Below are 25,916 nucleotides of genomic sequence, written 5' to 3'. Positions count from 1 at the left end.
CACAGGACGCTCCTTGAAGGAGGGTCAGTGTTTCAGTTCCTGGCAGATAGAGGAACATCCTTTTTTGAGGATAACACAATAAAGTTAAAAAAACAACAAAAAAACAAACAAACAGAAGATGGCTGGCAGAGAAACCACTGCCCTTCACCTCAACTTTTCAGTTAGGAAAAGGGGTAATGTGTGCTGTCAGTGTGAACATCCACACAATATGTTCGTCCCGCACACAACAGGGGAGTGAATGGGAACATCTGGCCACCGCCTCCGTGAAATGGCGCGGGCATCTGTTTACCTCTCGGCTCTGTGACACTGATGGTTTTGAGCTCAAAATGCGCAGCATGCTTTCTCTGTGGCCTAATTTACATTGCTGAATACAACTACTCAACTCAGAAATCACTGTCCTAAATCTGAGTGGTTGTCTCTCCGTGACTAGCGGGAATGTGAATATTGTTCCAAGAGCACGATACTTTTTTTGCCCTTCAGAACTTACAAACTCAGAGCTGTACTCTGTGAGCGTTTTCAGTTATGTTTTGGCAAGAATTAATCACCGCAACCAGAGATTTGTGATTAAATATAGAGGAACTCAGGGCAAAAGGAAGGCATATGGGAAGTCAGTTCCATCAAGTACGTTCACAGGCATGGATGTAGCAATTAGAAGACATTGAGAAATAGCCTTTCACCAAAGGTTTGCTCATGTGCATCTTACTCACATTGCTCATTTGCAAAATTACATACTACATTTGTTTTCAAGTTTTACCCAGTATCTTCTACTCTGCTTTCTCTTTAAATAGTTTCACTTAATATTGGTAGCATTCCCAGCCCCCTCCATAGACTAAGCATGAAATTCATACAGCATTTTGGTTTTACTGTTTTGTGGCCCTTAAATTACCTGTGTCACTGTTTGTGGTAGCTGAGAAAACACTCTCCTTTTTTTTTTTTTAATATTTTTTATTGATTTTTTACAGAGTGGAAGGGAGAGGGATAGAGAGTTAGAAACATCGATGAGAGAGAAACATCGATCAGCTGCCTCCTTCACACCTCCTACTGGGGATGTGCCTGCAACCCAGGTACATGCCCCTGACCGGAATCCAACCTGGGACCCTTCAGTTCGCAGGCCGACACTCTATCCACTGAGCCAAACCAGTTAGGGCGAGAAAACGCTCTCAATATAAAAGTAGATTATGGGGTGTTTTGATAGGAGTTAGTAAATATTACAATATTTAAATGGAGTTTTGGGTGGTGAAAATTATTTTATATCTATTCCCCTCCCCCTTGGATAGTTTAAGAATAACTTAAAGCTTGTCGCGAGGTTGGTCCTCAGTGCAGGAATCGCTTTTAATCTGTGGATTTATAGGTGCAGTATTCAGTGCATGCCCAGGGTGGTAAGTACTGTCTAGAATGAATGAGAAAGGTAGTTCCTAGGGAGTTGACCCTAGTCATGTGAGACAGGCGGCTGGTCCTTTTACTCTCATGTGATTTTTGTTTTGTATATGTGTGGGTCTGGTGTATGTGTATATTTACGTGTGTGTGTGTGTGTGTGTGTGTGTGTGTGTGTGTGTGTATACACATACATATGCACAAAATGAATTTTTTGCTTATTTTTGTGAAAACCTGTAGGAGGGAGATAATGAATGTCTGCTTAGGCTGTGATTATCTTTGCCTTTTGATTGTGGGTGCCCTGGCCCTCCTTCACTTGGTCAAAATGAACTTCTTGGAGAATATTTGTGTTCAGGGACAGGATGGGGGCAGATTGTAAAAGGTTCTCAAAGGTCCTACCACATTGAAATCATGAGTCCTATTCCATTTCAGGTAGAGATTGTGACGCACACTGGACCCCACAGGCGCCTGTGGATGGGCCCACAGTTCCAGTTCAAAACCATCCACCCCTCAGGCCAGACCACAGTCATATCGTCTAGTTCGTCAGTGTTGCAGTCTCATGGTCCGAGTGATACTCCACAGCCCCTTTTGGATTTTGATACGGATGATCTTGATCTCAACAGTCTCAGGTAAGAAAGAAGTAAGAACTAGCGGAGTCATTTGACTGGGTTTCTACTTTCATTTGTAATGAGCATCTTCGGCAACATTTACATTTCCCCATTCGGGCACAGCGTCCTCTTGCAGAATTCATGCTCTGTATTTTGTGATTCCTTATCGTTGGGGATCTCATGTGAGATCTCATTAGATACAGTGTGCTTCGGATTATATTTCCCAATGCCACTTTCCTGAAACCCTTCCAGAATTTTCATCAGGGACTTTCCTTCTCCTTACACTAAAGAGCTCCCACTATTTGTTATCTAGTTGTACACCTGAAACCCATATAATTTTATTAACGAATGTCACCCCAGTAAATTCAATACAAAATAAATAAATGAAAAGACCAAAAAATAAATTTAAAAGAAATAAACTAATCCATAAAATTCACTGTGCAATTCAACATCCCCACTATTTAATGCCGCATTTCCATTACCTCTGTCAGTTTGTTTTTATTTTTCTCTTATTATGAAAAAATTTCAAGCTTATAAACATGTATAAAATTAAAGAGAATAATAGAATAAACCCCATGTGTTTGTCACCCAGCTTCAACATATCGATCCTTGGCCAGTCTTGTTTTATCCATAGCACCATCCAAAACGTCACTCATAACTCTGGATTATTTAGAAACTCTACTATAAAGTGAATTAATATTAGGAAACTTATTAGGCTACATAAGTTTTTGAGGCCAGGAGGGAGCTTTACTTTGCCTCACCTGACCATAGACTAGCTTTTTGTTTCTCTCAAGAACCAGAAAACATCTTTTGCAGAAATTTCAAATAAACTCTTCCTCTTTTCTCTGCCCCAACCATTTTACCTTGGCTCAGGTAAAATAAGCTGGGATGAATGGACATTGGGTCATACACCACATTGCCCATGATGGCAGTGATCAGTGTTTAATATCATCATTCCAACTTCTGGTACTCGATCAAATGGATTTGCACTTCACCTCCCTCCCATTTCTTTCGTATAACAAACACATATACATTTAAACTGTGCTTTCAATAGCTACGAACTCTTTTTCTGCAGTTCATACTTGGCATTTTAGGCTTGTATAATCTGTCCCATGGTGATTACCAACCTCTTCTCTTCCATCAGTATCCACTAGAAACTCCATGCTTCAGTCAAATCATGCTCCTCACCGCACCTGCATTTCTCATGCTCAGTCACAAATCCAAGGGCTTGCTTGTTCTAGTTCTCTGCTTAATGGGCACATCTTGCTCCTCTGCATATATACATACCCTGTTACTGTATGCAGGTGCAATTCCTGTTACCCCTTGACAAACTCTTCATCTGCTGTGGACCATTCATTCATTCCGCTACTCCTCAATTCGGAGCCTTTATTACCTTCTTCATTTTGACATGTTAGTTATCTTTCCCTCAGTCCATGTGCTATACCATATACCCACACACAGACCTTGTATTTCGTGTTTTGTTTCTGCTTATTCCTAGAATAATAGCGATACATGATTAATATTCAGCAAATACTTATTGAATAAACCAAGTTCCAAATGCATGCATATATTGTTATAGCAAGTGTTTTTTTTTTATTCTATTAAGTTGCTTAGGAAGCTCGGATTTTTTAGTCATACAGATAATAGTATATTCGTGTTATTAATATAATACAGCTACAAATAGACACTTGGTATTTATAGATTTACCATTCATGAGCAATTTGAAATTGTATTTAGTAAATTGCAGTTTTTCTGGGATTCTAATTGATTCTTTCATACTAATTGATAATTTTATTGAGGTAACTCAGTTAGATAGTAGTGATCCTAGCTAAACCCCTGGCAGTCACCTCCAACACAATTTTTAAAAATATATATATTTTATTGATATTTTTACAGAGAGGAAGAGAGAGGGATAGAGAGTTAGAAACATCGATGAGAGAGAAACATCGATCAGCTGCCTCCTGCACACCCCCCACTGGGGATGTGCCCTCAACCAAGGTACATGCTCTTGACTGGAATCGAACCTGGGACCCTTCAGTCTGTAGGTTGATGCTCTATCCACTGAGCCAAACCAGTTAGGGCATTCCAACACAGTTTTGCTGTCCTATGCTTATTGTCTTACATAAAGTAACTTTCACTGAGAGTTTTAAGGCAGTTACTAAAAAATGTGTATCTAGTATTGCTGGCTTTTATAGAAGGCATTGCTAGTTACTGCATTTTTCTTGAATTAGAGGATTCTCAGAACTCTTCATATTTGCCTCTTGCAAAAGCCAAAGGTCTCTGTATAAAGTATTTTGTTTTCTCTCTCAATCTACTTAATATATTTCTTTAGATTAATGTCAAATTTCCAAACCCTTACTTAAAAGATATTAAATAACGTACAAAGAGAAGTGGGGTGGGGGGTCAGGAGTATAGAAAATTTTTGCTGTGCCTTGTGCAAGAGTCAGGGACCACAGCTCCTCTGTTTGCCCTACTTCAGAGTGAATGGTTCTTGAATGGATTGGGCTATGCCAGCATTCCTGATTTAAGGTCTGTTGTAGCAAGTGACAGTTTTGATGCCAGTAACATATGTGAATTAAATTAAATTGCATTGCAGGATCCAGCCGGTCCGCTCTGACCCAGTCAGCATGCCAGGGTCATCCCGTCCAGTCTCAGATCGAAGAGGAATTTCCACCGTGATTGATGCTGCCTCAGGTAGAAAACTACCTCCAAAATGGTTACTGGGTAGTTCTGTGCATTTTTAAATTCCCTTTCTTGCACAGTGTGAAGAATGATAATATTTTACCTTTCTCCATTTTTAGTTTTGTTTTAGGACGTATGTGCTTGTGTGTGTGTGTGTGTGTGTGTGTGTGTGTGTGTGTGTGTGTGTGTTTTACAACAATACTGTACCGACATTTGTTGCTGAACAGTGCCGTGCATTTAAATATTGTTGAGGTTGGTGAATGATGCGGTGGAGTTGGCACTTGATTAAATGTAATGAACACAGTATTGAAGGCTACAGGGTTGATGACTGCTTTGCCTTTGATCTTTCAAATGTGGAGAAGCAACCTTGACAGAGAACGTAAATACAATATATGGATTCAATTTACTCAACCTGTTGAGTATCAAAGTGCCTGATCTGTGGAAGGAGAGAGTCCAAATGCTGAGGCTTAAATGGTCCTATTATTGAAAGCATAAAGTTTAGAAATTCATTAACTTAGCTCTAGTCTATCTATCACAGTTATTAACTTCCTATCCTTGGGCCCACGCCAGGAATATGTATCATTAGTACCTGGAAGTTGGTCTCTGCCTCGGTTAGGTGAGAGTTGCTGCATCAGTATTGTAAAGCTGTATTCTGCCAGCTCTGCCAAATATAGAAACTGTTTGTAATAATTTTCTCATCTCCAAATGGAGTGATAAAGAAAATAAGGACAGCAGTGCTTCATATTGTGGAGCAGCTGCCGAGCATCTGAAGATAGCACACAGCAGGGTTTCATCAAAAACATCCCTTACAAGTAGAATTATTAAATACTTGGCATTAGGGAGACAGTTGGGTCCGAGAGGATTTTAATCTACAGCAATTTTAAAATCCCCAGAGACTGCTGATTTGATTGAGGCTTAAACTGTGAAAGAAAATGGGGGGAAAAAACCCAAAACTGATTTGTGAAGGTCACTTTTCAAAGACCATAGCTTCTGTTTCTGACTGTCTCTGGGTGGATTTTGAAGTTTGAAAGCTAATGGCTTTTGTACGTTTTGTTCTCTTTCTGATTTATACTTTTGGGGTCTGTGGTTGCACCTTGTGTCTGATGGAGCTGTCCACATCCGGGGCTCTGCCCTCACGTTTAACGTAGACTCTTACATTAGAGGACCCATTCTTGTTCTCCGATTTAACTTGGCAACCACGGCTGTCTCCTGGAAACAAGGACAGAAATGCGTCTCTCTATCATCGCTCCTGTGTGTTGAATGAGATGTTGAGATAGGTGACTTAGACAATACATCTTCTTGGCTATGTCCATGGGAAGATGCTAACAGGCCCTGCTTATCTGGGGTTATCATTTATAATTGTGAATCCTGGAAATGATGTATTAATCTGAAGTCTTTCATTCAAGATTAGAGTTTTAGACTTTGTTGGGGTTTTTAAAATATTCCTAAACTGCCGTATTATCACTGTGTTAGAGTCAAGTGACTAGCAACCAGCCAAGTGAAATACATGTCACTAAAGAAGTTGCCATATATGTTATTAAAAGTTGCCCTATTCAGCTCTGTAGTCTGAGGTAATAAAATGTTTGTCGTGTAGCGCTATCTCCATTTTAGCTCTTCATAAAGTTATCTCATGCCACAGAGAGGGACTTCAGTGAACTGTAAGAATCATGGTTTTGCTTAACTCTGTCACAAGGAGTTTTAAAATCGATGTTCGAATACGGGAATGATGTCTTTGCCCTTGACTTACATTTCCACCAGAGACACGTCGTAGGAGTTTCTGGGGTGTTGTTTGACAGCTCAGAGCTCCTGCCTAAAAGCACCAATCTTGTGAGCAGAGAAAGGACTTCTTGGTGACCAGGCTCTATTGTTACTTTTCTAGGACTATTTTCACTCCAGACAATCATAGCTTATTTTTGGAAGACGCCAAAGCAATGACATGTGTGTGCTTTCTCTAACTGAGCTAAAGAAACCCCATAGGTGAGGAATTGGACTTTTATGAATGATTCTCTCTCTCTCCTTCTCTACTCCTTTTTTCCACACATTTTTTTTTAAATGAGTGAATAATGTTTTGTTGGGGAAACTTTATCTGATAGGACCACTGACATAACAGATTTACTTTTCTATTGACATTTAACATGATGGAGGCTAAATGGTTTGGATCTTTTTGGAAACATTTATGGGAAAATTCTGTTTTTGATTCTTCTATTAAAAAGAGTCTAATGATTTTTGTAATTGCTCCTGAACTAGGAAGTGCTTCCCCAATTATGACCCATGTGTTCGAGTCAGCTGCATGCTGTGAATATGCTTATTTGGAGTTTTGTTTGCATTTGCTTAGAGATAGGAGCAGCGTGGCGGCACCTCTGATGATGCATCCGGCTTTGTATTACCTTCAAGCAATCTGGACGGCGAAATGTACTATCCTTTTCATTGTTCCTGTGGCACGTTTCTTAGCTCTCCTTCTATGTTAATGACACCTTTTGCTCCTTCTGTCTAAACTGGTGGTGATACAATTATTTTTCATACAATCACTTTTCAGAGGCTTAGAATTTAAAATTTCATTGTGATGCGATTAAGTCTTTTGTTAATGTAACAATTTTCGAAGTGAAAATATGTTATTTGAACCTTGGCTCTGCGTGTTATGTTTTAGATATCTATGTATTATGTATTACGCTGGTCACGTTATTCTGTTGAAACTAAAAGGGATCATCAGAGTTGTGGCACTTTTGCTAAGAAATATTTCCCCCAACAAATTTCTTGATTATCTAGTGTATCTGTGCTTCACTGCTTCCCACGGAACACATTCCTAAAACATATGGTTTTATGTTAACTTAGGTGACTGAGGCACAGCGTAAACTCTAGCCTTTAGATACCTATGAACCAGCTGCTCATTGTCTCTATATAAATATGTCTGATTTAGACTCAGCAGATTTATAACTGAGGAGTGTTATTCCATAACATGCTTCATCTGATCTTGGTGATTCAGAAGACACTGTCCTACCTGAGGGTTTGCACTTAGATGAATGTGAGGTGTTCCCTTCTTGACTAAGGAGAAGACCATGCTGGAAATAGACTTGATAGGATCTTATCGTTACACACAAGCTACCCAGAAAAAACAGAATTTGAAGGAACTGCTCCATTTTCCGGTGTCCAACTAACTAATATCACTGTCTCTGAGTTGTAGACAGTATTTCTAGACAAAGTACCTCCTGGATTACTTACCATTTTATTTCTCTGTCCATTCCTATTGGTTAGGTATCTGAGAGTTTCTTCCATTATTGGTCCTTTATAACACGTGTCCTACACAGGTGTAGGGCCCCTGACGCGAAAATGGACAGGTGGTTCTCAGTGTCCTGTGGAAACTTTGTTCCCACGTTGGTGACGGATGCTCTTGTTCTGAGCCTTGTAGGCTGTCTCCGTTGGATAATTTCGTAATAACTCTAGTTGCTTTTGAGTCACCTACAAAGAACTAGTTTATCTGAAGTCTGCTTGTCCTGATTTGTAGTTTTGCTATGGAAGTTGGTGTTTACCAAGAAAGAAATCAAAGCAACTGAGATTTAAAGAACAGACTTGCCCTAGCTGGCGTGGCTCCGTGGGTAGAGCGTTGGCCTGTGGACTGAAGGGTCCCAGGTTCGATTCCTGTCAAGGGCACATGCCTGGGTTGCGGGCTCCATCCCCAGTGGGGGGCGTGAAGGAGGCAGCCAATCCATGATTCTCTCTCATCGTTGCTGTTTCTATCTCCCTCTCCCTTCCTCTCTGAAATCAATAAAAAATATATATATATATATATATATATATATATATATATATATATATATATATAAAAGACTTATTCCTGGCTCATATGAAAAGCAGACATCTTTGTCAAATTCTACTGAAGTAAGCATTCCATGGAGAAAAGTGTGGTTAGAAGTGGTGGGAGCAGCGTTTAAGTGTGGTCCTGAGGAAGGTGACAGCAGGAGAAGGAACACTGTGACAGATAAATAAAATGACTTTCTTACCCTTTAGTGCAGACTTGGTCACATAAGGTGTCTCGTGCCACATCCAGCATTTCAATACATAGGGACAGAGGTGCCGACCTGGTATTTGTTCCTGTTCTTGACTCAAGAGAAATGTTATTTTCATTGTGCAACTGAAGGAATCTAAGTAACTTCTATGAAGTTAATTCAGGAGACAGTTTTCCAGCACGCAGTTTTGCCCAGTATCAAAATAATTTGTTTATTGAAGAAAATGATGGACTTAAAAAATCCAAATTGGTTTCATTTGATTGATTTTATAATATTCTTTCCCCCTGCTTTATGTTTTTGGCATTCAGTTCCTCAGACCTTGAATAAAACAAATAATACTTATTAGAGAAGTCGATAGGGCAGGCAACAAGGAGGTTATTCAGGACTGAAATCCCTGCTGGAAGGATGTTCTCCCAAGAGGTATGCTTCCACCATACAGACTTTACTGATGGGCAGGGGGAATATTTCTGACGGTTATATTGCATTGTAGCCCCAGTCGCCATTCCAACCTGAGGCAGACAAACTTAGCCACTTTATCTTAGAGCCCTCAGAGACACGAGATGCTAGTGGTAAGGAGCAAAGAGATTTTTAAGAAACACCATTCCTCCAGTCAACCTGGGTGAGGCCACTGAGCTCCGTGACTCTAAAACTGAAGCTGAGTGACAAAAGCCATGACATTATATTCATGGCCTTGAACTATGGCAGAAACCTTCAACAAGTTATGTTTAAGTTCCTAGCCATTCTTCTGTATCTGTAAAAAGAATTTAGGGTTTCCTGTGCAAAAATTTGTCCCCCCCCCTTTTTTTTTTGGCAGGGATGTGTTCAAATTATTGCCTAAAATAATTTCCAGATACAAATGACACTGAGTTTTGTAGAAATATTGGAATATTTCTTTGAGTAAATGATTTGGTATTTATGTAATCGAGTTCCAGATAGTCTTTGTGATTATAAGGTGTCGAAAACTGCAAGCATTCTTGTACCTTGTGTATTCAGAGCCGGTGTGGGATCGGTAAGAGGATTATGGATGAGGGTGAAATTAAAAGAAGGCTTAGTCCTCACTTGTGAATAGTCCCTCGTATGGGGGGGAAGGAGGTCAATAATTTTACCTGGACACTATTTATAGTTGAAACAGATAGTAAACAAACTCACACATAAAGGTTGGCATTTTTAGTAGAAATGAGGAAGTTTATGCATTATTTCAGCTCTACTCTAATGAACACCTATGGTCTGTATCAAATAAAAAATAAGTTTTAGAGATTAACAACATAGAGAAAAGACCTGATGAGTCCACCAGGATAGGGCTGGGCCACATCTCTCTCCTTCTGATTTAAATATTCCTCTATTCTTCTTTCTAATATTTATAGGATGTTAGAAGATGAAATGCAAGTTAACAGTGTGGAAAAATTTAGCTCAGCACAATTAAGAAACAAATGATTGCCCCACTTGAAGATGAAGAAACTGTAAACAGAAGTAGAAGAAGCTGTTGGGAAAGTTGGGGGTGGGGGTGGGTGTTTTTTTTGTTTCTTTTTCTTTTTTTTTTCTTTTTTTGATGACACATTGCTTCTCTGAATAAATCTTTGTGTCCACTAAAACCGCGCCTTTGCTTTCTCTATTGCAAGCACCAAGAGCCTGTCACGACTTTAAGTCTCTCCTAAGCACTTTCCGAGGGAATTGGTGGCATTCCTCCCCACTGTTGATACACCATGGCACCACATATTTACATGGGGCTTTTTGGCTAAAAGACCCAACTTTTCTCTTTTTGTGCCCTTATTCCTACATCTTTAATACCAGGCTAGACTGTTGATGTAGTCTGTTGCCTGAGACTGTGGTGGCAGAGGGACAATATTAGGGGCAGTATTAGAATTTGTTTAAGTCTGAACCGGGAATTCCATTTGTCTTGGTGACATTAGTGTCAAACTGTTAGTGCCACACTATTTTAAATTGTGTCCAAGAGCCTGAGAGGCTTGGGCTTCTAGGTGTCATCTATAAACTTGGAAACAAACAAAAGAGCCTCTCTCCATTGAATATGGAAGCCCCGAGAGCAATTAAAAAGCAGCCTGGGACCTCACCCGGGCAACTCGGCGGAACCAGAGCTCAGGGCATTCCCCTGGATATTGTTGAAATCTGTCAGAGAAAAGCTAAAGCAAATAATCAAAGGGAACATAATTGTTCCTGGGAAAAGTTTTGTTTTGGAAGCTAAGTGTAGTGGAAAGAATTGTTGGTTCTAGTCTCAGCTCTGCCTGTAACTACGTACTTGGCTTATTGCTTCAGAACCCAAGGCTTTCTTCCATAAAATGAGGAATCCAAGTAGCTTATTTCCAAATTCCCTTCCAGCTTAAAAAATTGATAAGTTTGTACTTTGGCTCACCTTTGAAGAATTTTATTGTATTCTTTTTAATCTTCACCTGAGAATATGTTTCCACTGACTTTTGGAGAGAGAGAGAAAGGTGGGGGGAGAGAGAGAGATTGAGAGAGATTGAGATTGAGATTGGTTGCCTCCCATACGCGTCCTGGCTGGGGGTGGAACCTGTAACCTTTTGGTGTGCGGGCAACACTCTGACCAACTGAGCCACCCGTCCAGGGCTCACATTGGAAGAATTTTTGAAAATTAGGACGTATTTACATATAACAAACATGCATGTATCTTAATCATACAGCTTGCATTTTATACCCATGTAATCACAACTCAGATAAAAATTACAATATCTTTATCTTCCCAGGAAGTTCTCTTCTGCCTCTTCCAGCCAATACTACCTTTCATTTAGAGATTACCACTCTGACTTTCATCATCAGATTAGCTTTGTCTGTGTTGAACTTCATGTAAATGAAATCATTCTGTAATACTTATTTGTGTCTGGCTTCTTTTACTCAACTTAATGCTTTTGAGACTCATCCAGGTGTTACATGTGTCACTGGCTCATTTTTTAAAATATTGCAGTATAGTATGAATATAACACAGTTTATGTATCCATTATCCTATTATTTTCCGTTTCAGGCTTATTATGAATAAAGCTGCTTTAAACTTTCCTGTACAAGTCCTTTTTTTTTTTTTTGGACATATGCAGTCATATCTTTGGGGCGTATACCTAGGACTGGACTTGTTGTCTCACAAGGTAGGCTTGTGTTTAGCTTCATTAAGAACTGTCAAGAAAGTATTCCAAATTACGATGCCAGTTTTCACTCTTCACAGCAATGTGCAAGCTATTCTGGTGAACATAAACTGTGATTTTAATTTGCCTTTTTCTGATGAACACTGGTATTGAGCTCCTTGAATACAGGGTGGGGCAAAAATAGGTTTGCAGTTGTGAGTTTAAAAGCACAGTTTATTATTTTATTATTGCTTATTAATTATTGTATTATTTTCCAAACGAGCAACTGCACACCTACTTTTACCCTGCCCTGCATACCCACTGGTCATTTGAATGGCTTCTTTTGTAATGACCTTTTGAAGTCTTTCACTAATTTTTATTGGGTCTGTTTATATTGAATTTCAGGTGTTAAATATTCTGGATGCAGGTCTTTTGTCAGATATTTTGAAAAGATTTTCTTTCATTCTATTGCCTTTTCACTTGTTTTTGACAAGAAGAGGTACAATTTTCCCACTGCTTTTTCATTTTATGTTTTGCAGAGAAAAAACGTTTCCCTTTCTCCTGGTCTTGAAGTGATGCTTTTCTCTAGTAATATAGTTTTGGCCTTTGTATTTATATCTATGATCCTTTTCAAATTATCTTTTATTCTGAAATGAGGCCAGGATCGAGGGTTGGTTTCTTCCATACAGATAACCAGTTGCTCCAGCACCGTTTATCAAAAAGCCATGCCTTTTCCTCAATGTGTTTCAGTAATGCCTTTTAAAAAAATCATATTTTTTTCTGGATTCTCTATCATATCGATTTATGTTCTGTCTTTGCACCATTATCATACAATTTTAACTCCTGTAGCTTTTTAGTAAGTTTTGAAACCTGACAGTTTAATGTCTCCACTTTTGCTTTTCATGTATATCTTGGCTGTTGTAGGTTCTTCACATTCCCATGCACATGTATATGTACATATATACGAGTGGTTCTTGGTGTGCTCCCCAAGACACTTTCAAGCTGTCTGTGCGCAAAAACTAGTTTTATAATAATATGAAGTCATTATTTGCCTTTTTAAAAATACTGTGTTGACATTTAGTACCGATGGTACAGTAGCAACGGTAGGTAAAACTGATGGAATCTTAGCATAGTAAAAGCAGTGTCAGCAAACTATACTGTGGCTGATGCTACCTACTCACACATAAAAGAAAAAAAAAGCTATAATTACTTAGGAATGCCTTTGACACAATAAAAATTCCATTTATTATATTAAAAATTTTTAAATTTAATAAACTAATTCTATTAAATTTTGTTGCTTGTGTACTTCTTTTTAATATTCTGTATATCACATTGCAAGATAGATGTCCCGAGGAGATGCAATGGAACGATGGTTGTGGATTGAACCTAGCAACCATCGTACTTCAAAGCACAGCTGACAAACCTCATTCGGACACGGGTATTTGGCAGACATTTTCTCAAAAACAAAGTAAGCGAGACACTTCAAAGCAAAGAGCTGACATGTTTATTAACAATGATAAAATTGCAGTCTTTAATTGGAAGTTACAAATTTGAAAACCATGTATTCACCTGTATCTACCACTGTCTACGTTGCAAGTTCCTTATATTTAAAGACATCTCTGATGAGATAGGTGCTGATATCAACTACAGTGACATTTTTATATCCTCTGGTAAAATAAATGAGGAATTGGAAGATCTGCAATATTTTCCAAATGACCAATTTTATGATATTACAAAATTATGTATGGGTAATGGATTCATTCCAAGGTAAGATAGGAAAAGGGATTTTAATGTAAGAGAGGACAAAAGTTAATTGATATGGTCTCAGATATCATTGGAACTAACTTGTTAACGTGTCATATTAAAGAAAAATAGCCCCAGAACATGAAAAGGTTCAGAGTCTGAATTAGCTCCACCCTTTTGCAGTTACATTTTTGAGGGAGGTCAACTTGTCCTCACATACTTCACCAAAACCGCATATCGCAACAGATGGAATGCATAGGCTGATATGAGAATCTGCCTGTTGTCTATTACAGTTTTCTACTCCAAAAGTAAAAATGGCATTTATACTAGTATTAATGCTGAAAGAGTTTCTTACTGTTTTTCAATGAGTTGAAAATAAACGTTCCCAATGTTGATAGGTAAAATGCACATAAACCAAAGCTCTTTGGAACTTCAAGTTTTTAAGAGTAGAAAGGGATCCTGATTCAAAAACGGGTTTGAAAACCATTGATATATACCCCCTCACACACATACACATATATATTCATCTCTACAGAAATTTAAATATTTGATTATAATTTCATTGAATTTGTAAATGAAATTTGGAAGGATTGACATAATTAAATATGCCAATGCATGAACCTTTTATAGCCATCCATCCATTTATTTATTTATTTTCCTTTAATTTCCCCTAATATTTGTTAAGTTTTGATGTAGAAGTCTGAAACACATTTTGTACGGTTTCTTTCAATTATTTGATGTTTTGATTCTAATAATAGTGTTTTATTTCATCTTGCTGGTTTTTTATAGTATATAGAATACAGTATTTTTTTGCAGGTTGAACTTGTGTCTAGAAGCCTTTCTAAATTCATGTATTAATTTCTGGTAGATTCCTTTGAATTTTCTACTATGCAATTATGTTATCTGCAAATAAAGATGGTTTTATTTCTTTTCGATGTTTATATCTTTTATTTTTTTTTACCCCTTATAGTTGCTTAGACTTCTAGTGCGATGTTGACTAGAAATAATGACATCGAACATTCTTATCATCTTAATCTTAGAGAAAAGTGTTTAATATTTCACTATTAAATAGTATTTTAGATATAGTATGTTTGATATGTATATTACATGTAATGAAAACCTACATTTTTATATTGTATCATTCTTATATTAGAACCCCTACATTCTTATATTGTATCATTTCTTTACTGGAATGAGGAAAAAATGGCAAAATCGTTAAAAGAACCAAATTGACATTCTACACCTGAAAAAAAATAATATCTTAAATCAGTGAATGGGCTTAACAGCTTACTGAATGCAGAGGAGAAAGGATCAGAGACTCAAAAAACAAGTCAAAATTTATCAAAGCTGAAGCAGAGGCAGAAGAAAATAATGAAATAAAATAGAACTCAGTTTGAGAAGTGTGAGGGTTAATATTAAACTAACATGTGTAATTGTTACACATGGATGACAAGATGGAGAGAAGAGGGCAAAAGAAAAGAAGGACTGAGAATTTCCAATATTAATTAAAGATATCAACTCAGAGTTTCAACAAAGTCAGTGTACCCCAATTAGGATAAACACTACGAAAACCTTACCTAGGCATATCAGAGTCAAACTGTTGAAATCCAAAAAGCATGAAGCAATTTTAACAAGACTTTGTTTCCTTTGTTAGGTTCATATTTGGGTGAGGATTTGGAGCTTCGACAAAATTAGCATGATTTTTAAGTTTCTTTGGCAGTATGAGATCCCTGTCTCCCAATGATCTGTGAAGAATCTTTAGGGCCTTAGCTGGTTTGGCTCAGTGGATAGAGGGTTGGCCTGTGGACTGAAGGGTCCCGGGTTCAATTCCAGTTAAGGGCACATGCACAAGTTGTGGTCTCCATCCCCAGTAGGGGGTATGCAGGAGGCAGCCACATGATTCTCTTTCATAATTGATGTTTCTATCTCTCTCTCCCTCTCCCTTCCTCTCAGAAATCAATAAAAATAAAAATATCTTATCTATCTATATATAAAAGAATCTTCAGGATATTTAAGAAAAAAAAAGTAAAAGATATGGGAAACCAATATTTATTGATAAACATCTAAGTGCCCAACACTGTGCTAGGTGTTTTCACATGGCTCATCTCATTTAATCACATTTAATTTAATCACAGGTCCATTTCAGAAATATGCAAAGAGTGGGACCTAAGACACCTAGCTCCTGATACTTAGAATTACTTACAGTGCATTATGGTGACACCTCAGATAAGTCCAAACCTCTTTTTACCCTGCCTGATCAAATATTCATTTCAAAGCACTGTATGCTAAAATGAGGTACATGGGAGTTGAAGAGAATCAACTATTCAGGTGGTGAAAATGTGTGAATGCGGCTGGCAGATGAAGTTCAGTATGATGAATTCCCAGCTTGTCCCTACTGCTTCAGGCAGCAGCTGACAGGCCTGACTGGTCACTGGCTTCCCATTTGTGGCATTGATAGGACTGAAAATTCTTAGTGTCACAGATACTTAAAAGCTGCCCCTGTTAGAGTGGATACAAACAGCGCTGGAGGGTCCTTTTTGCATAGAGATGTAATCAATATGCTCTAGAGTTCATGGCCCGAACCTATAATTATCTGGACGTTATAAAGGTGGCTCGTTGTTACAGAAAATGCTTATCTTCAGAACTTTGGGGCTACGTTGTGAATGGACAGAAGAAAAATAGAGGCTTTGTCAAACCTCTTTCTATACTTGGCAGTAGTTTGAAGGCTATCATCATAATCACAGAATAGGCTATTCTTATAGGATTATAACGTTGTATCTTTAAGATTTGGGGTGCTGAAGTCTACATCTCACCTCTGATGCTATCCTGTGAAAGTTGTGGCTTGAATGTTATCAGCTTGTGATTGGGATTTTTTGAATACCAAAATATAATTTCTTTTCACTGATCCAAATACCTGGATTTGAAGCGCAGCTTAAATAATAACACATTTTGAGTTTGATCTTTTTCTGCAGCTAGATGTATGCTGAGAAAAGATATAGGGTAAGCAGATACCAAATGGCATCCATTCCAGGGGCAAGAGTGAGTAGAAGGAGATGACACAGGTAGTAATTCTTAAGTCACTACTTTTACCACTGCATTTATGTATATTTTGACCGACATTAATTTGCCACCTGAAAATAGTAAAACTTGCAGGCATCAAGTGATTTGACAGTTGATATGGATCCTGATTGTGCTGTCACTGTTCAGCTTAAGAGACCTCTGGATGGCATTATTATTGGGTTACCCTATAGGCAGGATGCTTTGATAAGGAGGGGGAAAGTAGCGCCTTGTAATAGAGGGCTCTCTGAGAACAAGGCCGTCTTTGTATTCCATATGCCTGGTATTGGTGCCTGCCAGCAGATAATCAATATTGGTTGCATTGTTGGTTTCTCATAAAAATAAGGCTTTATGCCATACAGGGATTAAAATTCAAATAATGTTGCGTCTTTCTATCTCCATTCCATCACTTATACCTAGAATACGTAATCTTGACCTACAGTCTTTTCTTAGGATTGCCCTTATGCTCACGATCACTGTTCCTTTATTTGGGCCCTTGGTAAACTGTGTGAGAAGTTGGACTATTTTGCAGAGCATTTCAAATGATCTTTTATGTTAATTTAGAAAAGCATTATTATTTTTAAGTGGTATGTTTTTCACCTTTGATAGCTTTGCTGTAACCAGATAATAAAAATAAAGGAATTATGACCCTCAACTCAATTGTACTTTGGTCTCATTAGGCTAGCATGGAAATTTGCGTTTTAAGGTTTATCTTTATAAAGCATCAACTGTAGCAAATTCCTGCTTTCTGGCACCTGTGGTCCAGTCTGGCAAACTTCCACTGAAAGGAATGGACTTGCTTTTGTCTGGTCACACTAGGCTAACTTTCAGACGTATCCTTGTATGGATCTTTGGGGCTGTCTTTTAACCTAGCCCATCTTAGACGTGGGCCCAGGATTTTGACATTGGCCCAGGATGTGACCTAACTTCCATGAAGCCAGAAAGTTTTATTGAAGACTTGAGTGACTTGTACTAATGCTCCAGGCCAGTGGTTGCCAACTGGTGGTCCGCGGACCAATGGTGGTCCGTGAGGTCCAAAAGGTTGGCAACCGCTGCGCTAGGCAGCCCCAATGTATCTTGAGTCTCAAACCTGTCTTATTTTGGTGTTGGAAAGACTGCAGTTATTCTGTAAATGCTCAGTGTGAAGATTGGAAATACCACAAGTTGCACTTGAAACTTTAATAACCTCTTGGTTAGTAATCGCTTCTTGAGATGAGTTTATATAGTTTTCAAATAAAAAATGTTTGCATGACTGGGAAGAGAAAAGACCCTTTTACCTTCTGTTTCTCTCTGGAGAGGGCACTTAAAGCATCCACAGTAATCCCTGGACATTCTCTTATCAAGCTGACTCCTCCAATGCCCGAAAATTTTAACCACGAGTGAACACCTCTGAGCAGTATTTTTATAGCCACGTAGGGTCCAGATTCCTGAATCGGAGAGCCTAAGCCAGAGAGACTGAATGTAGGTATGGTGCCTGAAACTTTTCATTTGCCTGGAAACCTGTTCCTAATTTTACTCTTTATTCCTATACACCCTCATTGATTAAATTAATTACTTTCCCCTCTGTTCTTAAACTTTTACTGTTGTGTTTATCACCTCATATTAAAGTTAGTTGGGAACCATTTCCCATTCTAGACTGTGAACTCATCTTTGTACTCCCCACAGCACCCTGAATGGTTCTGACACATAATAGGCACTCAATAAATGTTAATGAATTCAACATTTCAGCATGGAATATTGAAACCAAATTTTTGCATTTGAGTAGACATAGTGGTTGCTTCCTAAGAGGGGAACTGAGTGGCTAAGGAGCAGAGGTGAGGAGACCTTTTTTCACTGTCATCTTTTAGAACATGTGCATGTATTACCTTTGCCAAACAGAAGTGAATCTTTCCTTTAACACCTAGCACAATTTTTCAGAATTTGACAGGCTGTTATTGCAAGTTATTATTGTTTGTTTATACAAATGAAGAAACTGAGGTTAAGGGATGTTAAATAACTTGTCTGTTGTCACATGGCTAATAGGTGGTAGAGCAAATAGATGAATCTGTGGAACCTTCACTTTTTCCAGGAAGTTGAACAGCCTTTTGGCCATACTAGCCTACCTTGATTTTGTTCTTCAGTCAGCAGGTGGCAGGGTGTGATCTGACGTAGGAACCATCCTTATTTATTCTTTATATCATATAACCAATATGTGTGTGCATCATCGAAGTCATGAAAGACAGCACCAGCGCTCTCAGTGGTTCCTCTATTTTAAGGGGCCGCTGACAAAACCTCTGTGATGGGGTTTTGAGGATTGAAGTCTGTTGCCTTCATGGCTCACCTAGATATCTCTGCAGCTCACAGGGAGACGCTTACCCTTTAAGCAATAAACATTTATTTTCAGCAGGAAAGCCACTCTCAACCAGGTAATGTTTTCTCAAGCTGAAAAAAGGCTTTCACTACAGGATGGTAATTGCCCAAGGTCACATTTCTTTTCCATCTGCTTGTGAGAAAATGCAAACTAAAGGAATACCAGTGTCTGAAACTCACAATTTATTCTATATTTGAGGGCTGGGAGAGGGTGACAGTGATTATATTTCTCTTAAAATATTCATTATTGCTTTTTCAAAATATGGATTAAAGCATAGAAGAAGCCAAAAAAGCCCTGGTTCTAAATGGACCTGACACCTTGACCTTCTACCATGGCATAACAGGAGTGGGTATGCCCAGCGGACCTTTGTACACTGCAGTTCTCTTTATAGTTCTCAGCTGCTTCAAAACGTGCAAGAGCTGTTCGAATCCCATCCCCCAGACTTGGGTTTCACATGTTAAAATTACTGTTGTTGTTTTGTATAGTTTACTCAGAAATGCCTCTCCACCCTAAATTCTGAATAATAAGATTTGGGTTGTCAATAAACCTAAAACGCAGAGTTCAGTCAGATATGAAAGTATACCTGAGAGAGAAATGTTCTCGCTTTGCTTTTCTTGTCTATTAATGCCCAGGGCCTAGGGGGTCTCTAACTGGCTCATTTATGCCTCTGTTGTTTCATCTGCAACATGGCAACTAAATTTTGCCTTTTGGTTGATATGACAAAAATACTAATAAATTAAAGGTGCTATTGATGGTGGAACTTTCACTGTAGTTATCAGTTCCTGCTATTGATGGTGGAACTTTCACTGTAGTTTGCTTTAACACTGTGGTTTCAAGAATGAACACTATAGTTTTTTTGACTTGTTAAAACATGGTTTTAAGAATAAAAAAGAAATTACTAAAGAATCTCAATGAATATAGTATCATTAACATTCACAAAAATAGTTATATGCACATTAGATGTTCTTAGCTGACACAGAATTATTTTGAGACCGTGATCATGACATAAATTAATATAATTTTGAATTATGTGCTTCCTTACTTATGATGGAAACCCAGCTAGACTATGTACTCTGGGGAAGATATAGAATTAAAAGAAAACAAATAGGATATTTAACATCTCTTCTTTTTATATATATATATATTTTATTGATTTTTTACAGAGAGGAAGAGAGAGGGACAGAGAGTTAGAAACATCGATGAGAGAGAAACATCGATTAGCTGCCCCTTGCACACCCCTACTGGGGATGTGCCCGCAACCAAGGTACATGCCCTTGACCGGAATCGAACCTGGGACCCTTGAGTCCGCAGGCCGACGCTCTATCCACTGAGCCAAACCGGTTTCGGCTAACATCTCTTCTTAAATCTTGTGCTATATGCAGCCCATACCGTTTCTGTGCTGCATATTAAAATTTACATATAGTGAATAAAGTGAGTTTTGGTAACATTTTATTGCTTAATGTATTGTGCTAAGCATTTTACATGCATTATCCTCTCTGGTTTTCACAAAAATCCTGAGATAAAGGTATTGGTTTAATTTCCTCCCCCCCCCCCCCGCCCCGAATAAGGACCCATACATTGTACTACCTCCCACTTTGACGGTGCCACATGAATTCCTTTGTCATGAACATTTTTATATAGATCCTTATTAAAATATATATGTGATGAATGCATTTTTAGAATAGACAGGTGTGTAGCAGAAGTGCATAGACCTTGTGGTCAAATGTAGGTTGATTTCCTTTTTTAAAAATAAATATATTTTATTGATTTTTACAGAGAGGAAGGGAGAGGGATAGAGAGTTAGAAACAGCGATGAGAGAGAAACATTGATCAGCTGCCTCCTGCACACCCCACACTGGGGATGTGCCCGCAACCAAGGTGCATGCCCTTGATCGGAATCGAACCTGGGACCTTTCAGTCCACAGGCTGACACTCTATCCACTGAGCCAAACCAGTAAGGGCTGTAGGTTGATTTCTATATCTATAGCTGACCAGGTAGATGACCTTGAGTCTCTTTGTCTTTGAGAAGAGTATAAAAGCACCTGTCTCCTATGTTGTGAAAATTAATAAATATTTATATAGCTTCTGACCACAGTTCAGGTACATAAGAACTTATTAAATGTTAGTTCACTTTCTGTTACTTTATTTCACTATAATAATAGCTTTTACTATATCTCAAATTTTTTGTTTTTTTCTCTTTATGTTTATTTCTCATGACCACCCTCATGGCCATACAATTGTCCTCATTTATAATTGAGGAAATAGAAAAGTGGTTGGTCCCAGCTTGGAGTCCAGGCAATCTAATTCCAGATCTTCTATTCTTAACTAATATGTGATTTTCTTTTGAGAATATTCCTAAAGATTAGATTCTGATATTTCAGGCAGTGGTCTAAATCCCAGCAATTAGTATCCCATCTCCTCCTTCTCTACCACTCAGTTCTCCCACTTAAGATTTTGACAGTATGACAATTCCTGATCCTCCGGAGATTGCTACAGTTTAAGTTTGTTAGAGAAGATGATTAAAGACCCTGTTGATTCCAAAATCTGTGATCCAGTGCCGTTTGGGTACATTTACAGTGTGTAAAGGTCACTCTGACCGTCCTTTAAAGGAAAGATAGTCATCACTGTGGCTTAATGAGAAATATGTTGACTTCTACACAGAACTGGAATTAACCATTTCATAAGGTTTTTAGTGGGGACTAAAGAATGGGAATTAACTTCTTGAGCCTATCTTAAAGCTTACGTAAAAAAGAAGAACCTCAGAATAGTTTGTTTTTCCATGTGCATACAGTTTTCTCAGGCTACAAAAGGTGAAGAAATGTTTGCCAGGGCTGGCGGTTTCCATTGGGTTTTGACTCTGTCTTGCTATGTCCTTGTCTCTCTCCCTCTTTTCCCCTCTGTGTCTGTTTCCATGTCTTCTGTTTCTGTTTCTCCCCCCTGGCCTCTGGCTTTCTATTTTGATAATTCTCTTTTATATCTGTAAGTGGAAGACTCTTCCCAGGATGCTGACTCTGCCATTATTTTTGTAACACTCCTTCTATGCGCAGGAGGTTTTACTGTGGCTGGAAAACTTGGCCTTGGCATCATTTGGCAGATAGTTTTCAGCCTGGGTGAGACTTTTTGTTGGGACCATGAAAGTGTTGGGGCGTCCCTGCCCTCCACTCTCCTTCTTCAAGTCTGACATTAGTGGTTTTAGCTCTGTTGACCCTTCTTTAAACCAGAGCTTTACAGCCTATTAGAGCATCATGTGGATTTTTTTTCTTTTTTTTTATGATATGGTAGAGGCAAAGAAAAAACTCCTCTAAAGTTACAAATGGTTTCATTTACCAAAATGACTATTTCTCTTGGAAAGTTTTGTCATTTCTTTAAAATTTCCAGGAGTTGGGTGGGCTTGATATTGTCCCTCCCACTCCGCTTTTCCCCTCTGCCGCCCCCTCCCCGCACCCTCATGTTGGCAGACATGTTGAGAGCTCTAAGCATAATTCCAGGCTTCTAGGAGACAAATTATTGACCAAGGAGTAACCAAGACACAGTTTTCTACTGTTATTTTAAGGAAACTTCTCAGTCAAGATGGAAGTTAAGGACAGAATACCACAGGCTATTTCTCGACTGCTTCATTTGTAAAACGTAGGACAAAGGCAAGCAACCTTGGGAGATTGAGGTCTATGCTTTTCCAATCTACACTTACTATCAGACTTCATCATTTATTGGGTCCAAGAACAGTCTCACTCACTTATAGTCTATTGTGGGTGCCAAATCAGGTATTACCTGACCCCTTGTGAGAGATTCTCCACATTGCCCTACCTAATCCTCCTTAATTAAAGGACTTCAAGCACTTCCCCCTCAAGGTATCTTAATGCTTTACTGAAATGAAACATATTTGCCCTCTCCATAAAAATAATGCTTCAAACTTTTAGCTTATGTTTTGCTTATCAAAGTAACTTTGCCCAGCCATGAATCAGAGAACTCTTACTATGAGCTTCTGATGGGCAGACAAGGAACCACTGTAGAAACTTAAGGATTTCCTGGCCTAAGGAGGTTATGTCCTTCGATAGGGTGCCAGCTTATCATAAATCTAGGCAGAGCTGAGAAGAGGGAAAGTTGTGGAATTTTTTATCATCACAAGCTGTGCGATCCATGCTTCAGGTAACCTCCATGGGTTGCCTCTCTGCTGTTGCCTCAGCTGTGGCTTTTAATGGAGCTATATCAGCACCTCCGCTCTTTCATCCCTCCCTTTTTATGAGAATAAAAAGTAAATTGGGTGCTATTTAAATATTTCCTACTTACGTTTATTGAAAACTACTCTGCCGCAGGGCATAGCACTTGGAAAAACTGCCTCAAACCCGCCCGGTGTTCCACCACGTGGTTTACCCCAGGACCTGGACTTTGTTTTGCTCAGACCTTTAATTTCTTTAAACCAAATGATCACAGAAAAACTTAGGAGGAGCCTAGTTTCATCTGTGAGGTTTTTAATAAAAGTTAAGTGGAGTGCGGCTAGAAAACCAGACCCGTGAAAGCCAGGATGTGCTGACTCTAGAGGAAAACCTAGAGGATTCTTAGATTTCTTGCTCTCAGTGTTGGGGAGAAAAGACAGGAAAAGAGGAAGGCAGAAGAACTTCAGCACTGGTCCCCTTTGGGAAAGAAAGGGAGTAAGGGAAGTTCGGTTAAATTCATTTGTCACATATTGGTGTTTTATTTAAAAGTTTGTCCTGCTTACATATATATGATTGTTCTATACATTTTTGAAAATAGAAAAATGTATAAATAAAATTTAAAAATTACTTTTGATATTTAACACAGATATTTTAATGATTATATTCTCTGAATCATTTATTTGTCTGGTCTTCTATTAAGCTTTTTGGTTTCTATTTTTTTTGCCATGCTAATTAAGAATAAATTTCCTATATGTAAATTTTTGTTTTATATGTTTCCAAACATAGAGAAGAATTATTACCAGTCCTTCTCAAACTCTAACAAAAAATAGAAAAGGAGGGAACATTTCCAAATTAATCTTACAAGGCTAAAATCAGACAAGGACACTACAAGAAAAGAAACTTAACAGGTCAATGTCCCTGATGAACATAGATGCAAAAATCCTCAATAAAATATTAGCAAAGCAAATTCAACAATGCATGAAAGGATCACATACCATGATCAAGTGGGATTTATTCCAGGAATGCTAGGTTCGACATCAGCAAATCAATCAATGTGGTACACCAAGTTAGCAAAATGAAGGATAAAAATTATATGACCACCTCAGTAGATGCAGGAAAAGCATTTGACAAAATTCAGCATACACTTATGATTTTTAAAACAACTCTCAACCAACTGGGCATAGAAGCAACATAATAAAGGCCATATAGGATAAGCCCACAGCTAACATCCGACCCTATGGGATTTTCTTCCAATATCACCAACAAGACAAGGATGCCCATTCTTGCCACTTTAATTCAACATAGTACTGGAAGACCTAGCCAGAGCAGTTAGTCAAGACAAAGAAATAAAAGGCATCCAAACCAGAAAGGATGAAGAAAGAAACCTGTCATTATTTGCAGATGACATATTATGTGTAGAAGACCTTAAAAACTCCACCAAAATACTGTTAGAACTGGTAAACAAATTCAGTTAGGTTGTAGAATGTAAAGTCAATATACAAAAATCAGTTGTGTTTCTATTCACTAATGAATTATCAGATAAATTAGTGAAACAATCCCATTTTTAGTTACATAAAAAAGAATGAAATATCTAAGGCATTGATGAAAGAAGTTGAAGACACAAATGGAAAGATATTGTGAGCTCATGTTTTAGAAAATTTAATATTGTTACAATGTTCATAATACACAAGGCAATGTACTGATTTAATGCAATCCCTATCAAAATTCCAATGGCATTTTTCACAGAAACAGACCAAGCTATTCTAAAATTTATATGGAACCACAAAAGACCCTAAATAGCCAAAGCAATATTGAGGAAGAAGAAAAAGCTGGAGACACCGTGCTTCCTAATTTCAAACTATATTACAGAGCTACAGTAATAAAAAAAATACAGCGGAAAAGTAGATCGATGGAATAAACCCACACATATGTGGTCAATTAATTTACAACAAGGAAACAAGAATATACAATGGGGAAAGGATAACCTCTCCAATAAGAGGTATTTGGATCATTGGATCTCTATCTTAAATCCTACACAAAAATCAATTCAAAATGAATTAAAGTCTTGAAACCATGAAATTCCTAGAAGAAAACATGGCAGAAAGCTCCAGGACATTCATCTTGGTTCTGGTATTTTGGATTTGATACCAAAACAACAAAAGCAAAAATAAACAAGTGGGACTACATCAAACGACAAAAGTTCTGCACAGCAAAAGAAACCATCAAATGGAAAAGTAACCTATGGAATGGGAGAAAACATTTGCAAATTAGATATCTGATGAGTTAATATTCAAAATATGTAAAGAATGCATATAACTCAGTAAAAAACAATTCTATTAAAAAATGGGCAGAGGATCTAAAGAGACATTTTCCACAGAAGATGTACAAATGGCCACCAGGTACATGAACAGGTGTTCAACATCACTAATCATCAGGGAAATGCACATCAAAACCACAATGAAACATCACCTCACACCTGTTAGAATTACTGTCATCAAAAAGAAAAACAAGTGTTGGCAAGGATGTGGAGAAAAGGGAACCCTAGTGCACTGAAAATTGGAATTGTGGAATTTAAATTGGTGCAGACACTGTGGAAAACAGTTGGAAGTCCCCCAAAAAATTAAAAATAGAACTACCATATGATCCAACAATGCCACTTTGAGGTATTGATCCAAAGGGAACAAAACCACTAACTTAAAAATATATCTACACCTACATGTTCATTGCAGCATTATTTTCAATAGCCAAGCCATGGAAACAACCTAAGTGTCCATCGATGGATGAGTGAAGAAAATGTGGCATGAATATTATTCAGCCCTAAAAGGAAGGAAATGCTGCCACTTGTGACAACATAG

General features: G+C 38.1%; 1 protein-coding gene across 11 annotated transcripts in view; it reads left to right on the top strand.

Moving 5' to 3' along the window:
• The window catches only part of BCAS3 (BCAS3 microtubule associated cell migration factor), a 479,435-nt gene that overhangs the window by 231,642 nt on the left and 221,877 nt on the right, over positions 1-25,916 (top strand). For all 11 annotated transcript variants that reach the window (XM_079796989.1, XM_079796987.1, XM_079796983.1 and 8 more), the window contains 2 exons: positions 1,807-2,003; positions 4,579-4,676. In XM_079796989.1, the coding sequence (XP_079653115.1) occupies positions 1,807-2,003; positions 4,579-4,676 (295 nt within the window). The remainder of the gene's footprint in view (positions 1-1,806; positions 2,004-4,578; positions 4,677-25,916) is intronic.

This window comes from Cnephaeus nilssonii (assembly GCF_951640355.1).
Source record: "Cnephaeus nilssonii genome assembly, chromosome: 19".
Classification (NCBI taxonomy): domain Eukaryota; kingdom Metazoa; phylum Chordata; class Mammalia; order Chiroptera; family Vespertilionidae; genus Cnephaeus; species Cnephaeus nilssonii.
This window is presented reverse-complemented; position numbering and strand designations above follow the sequence as displayed.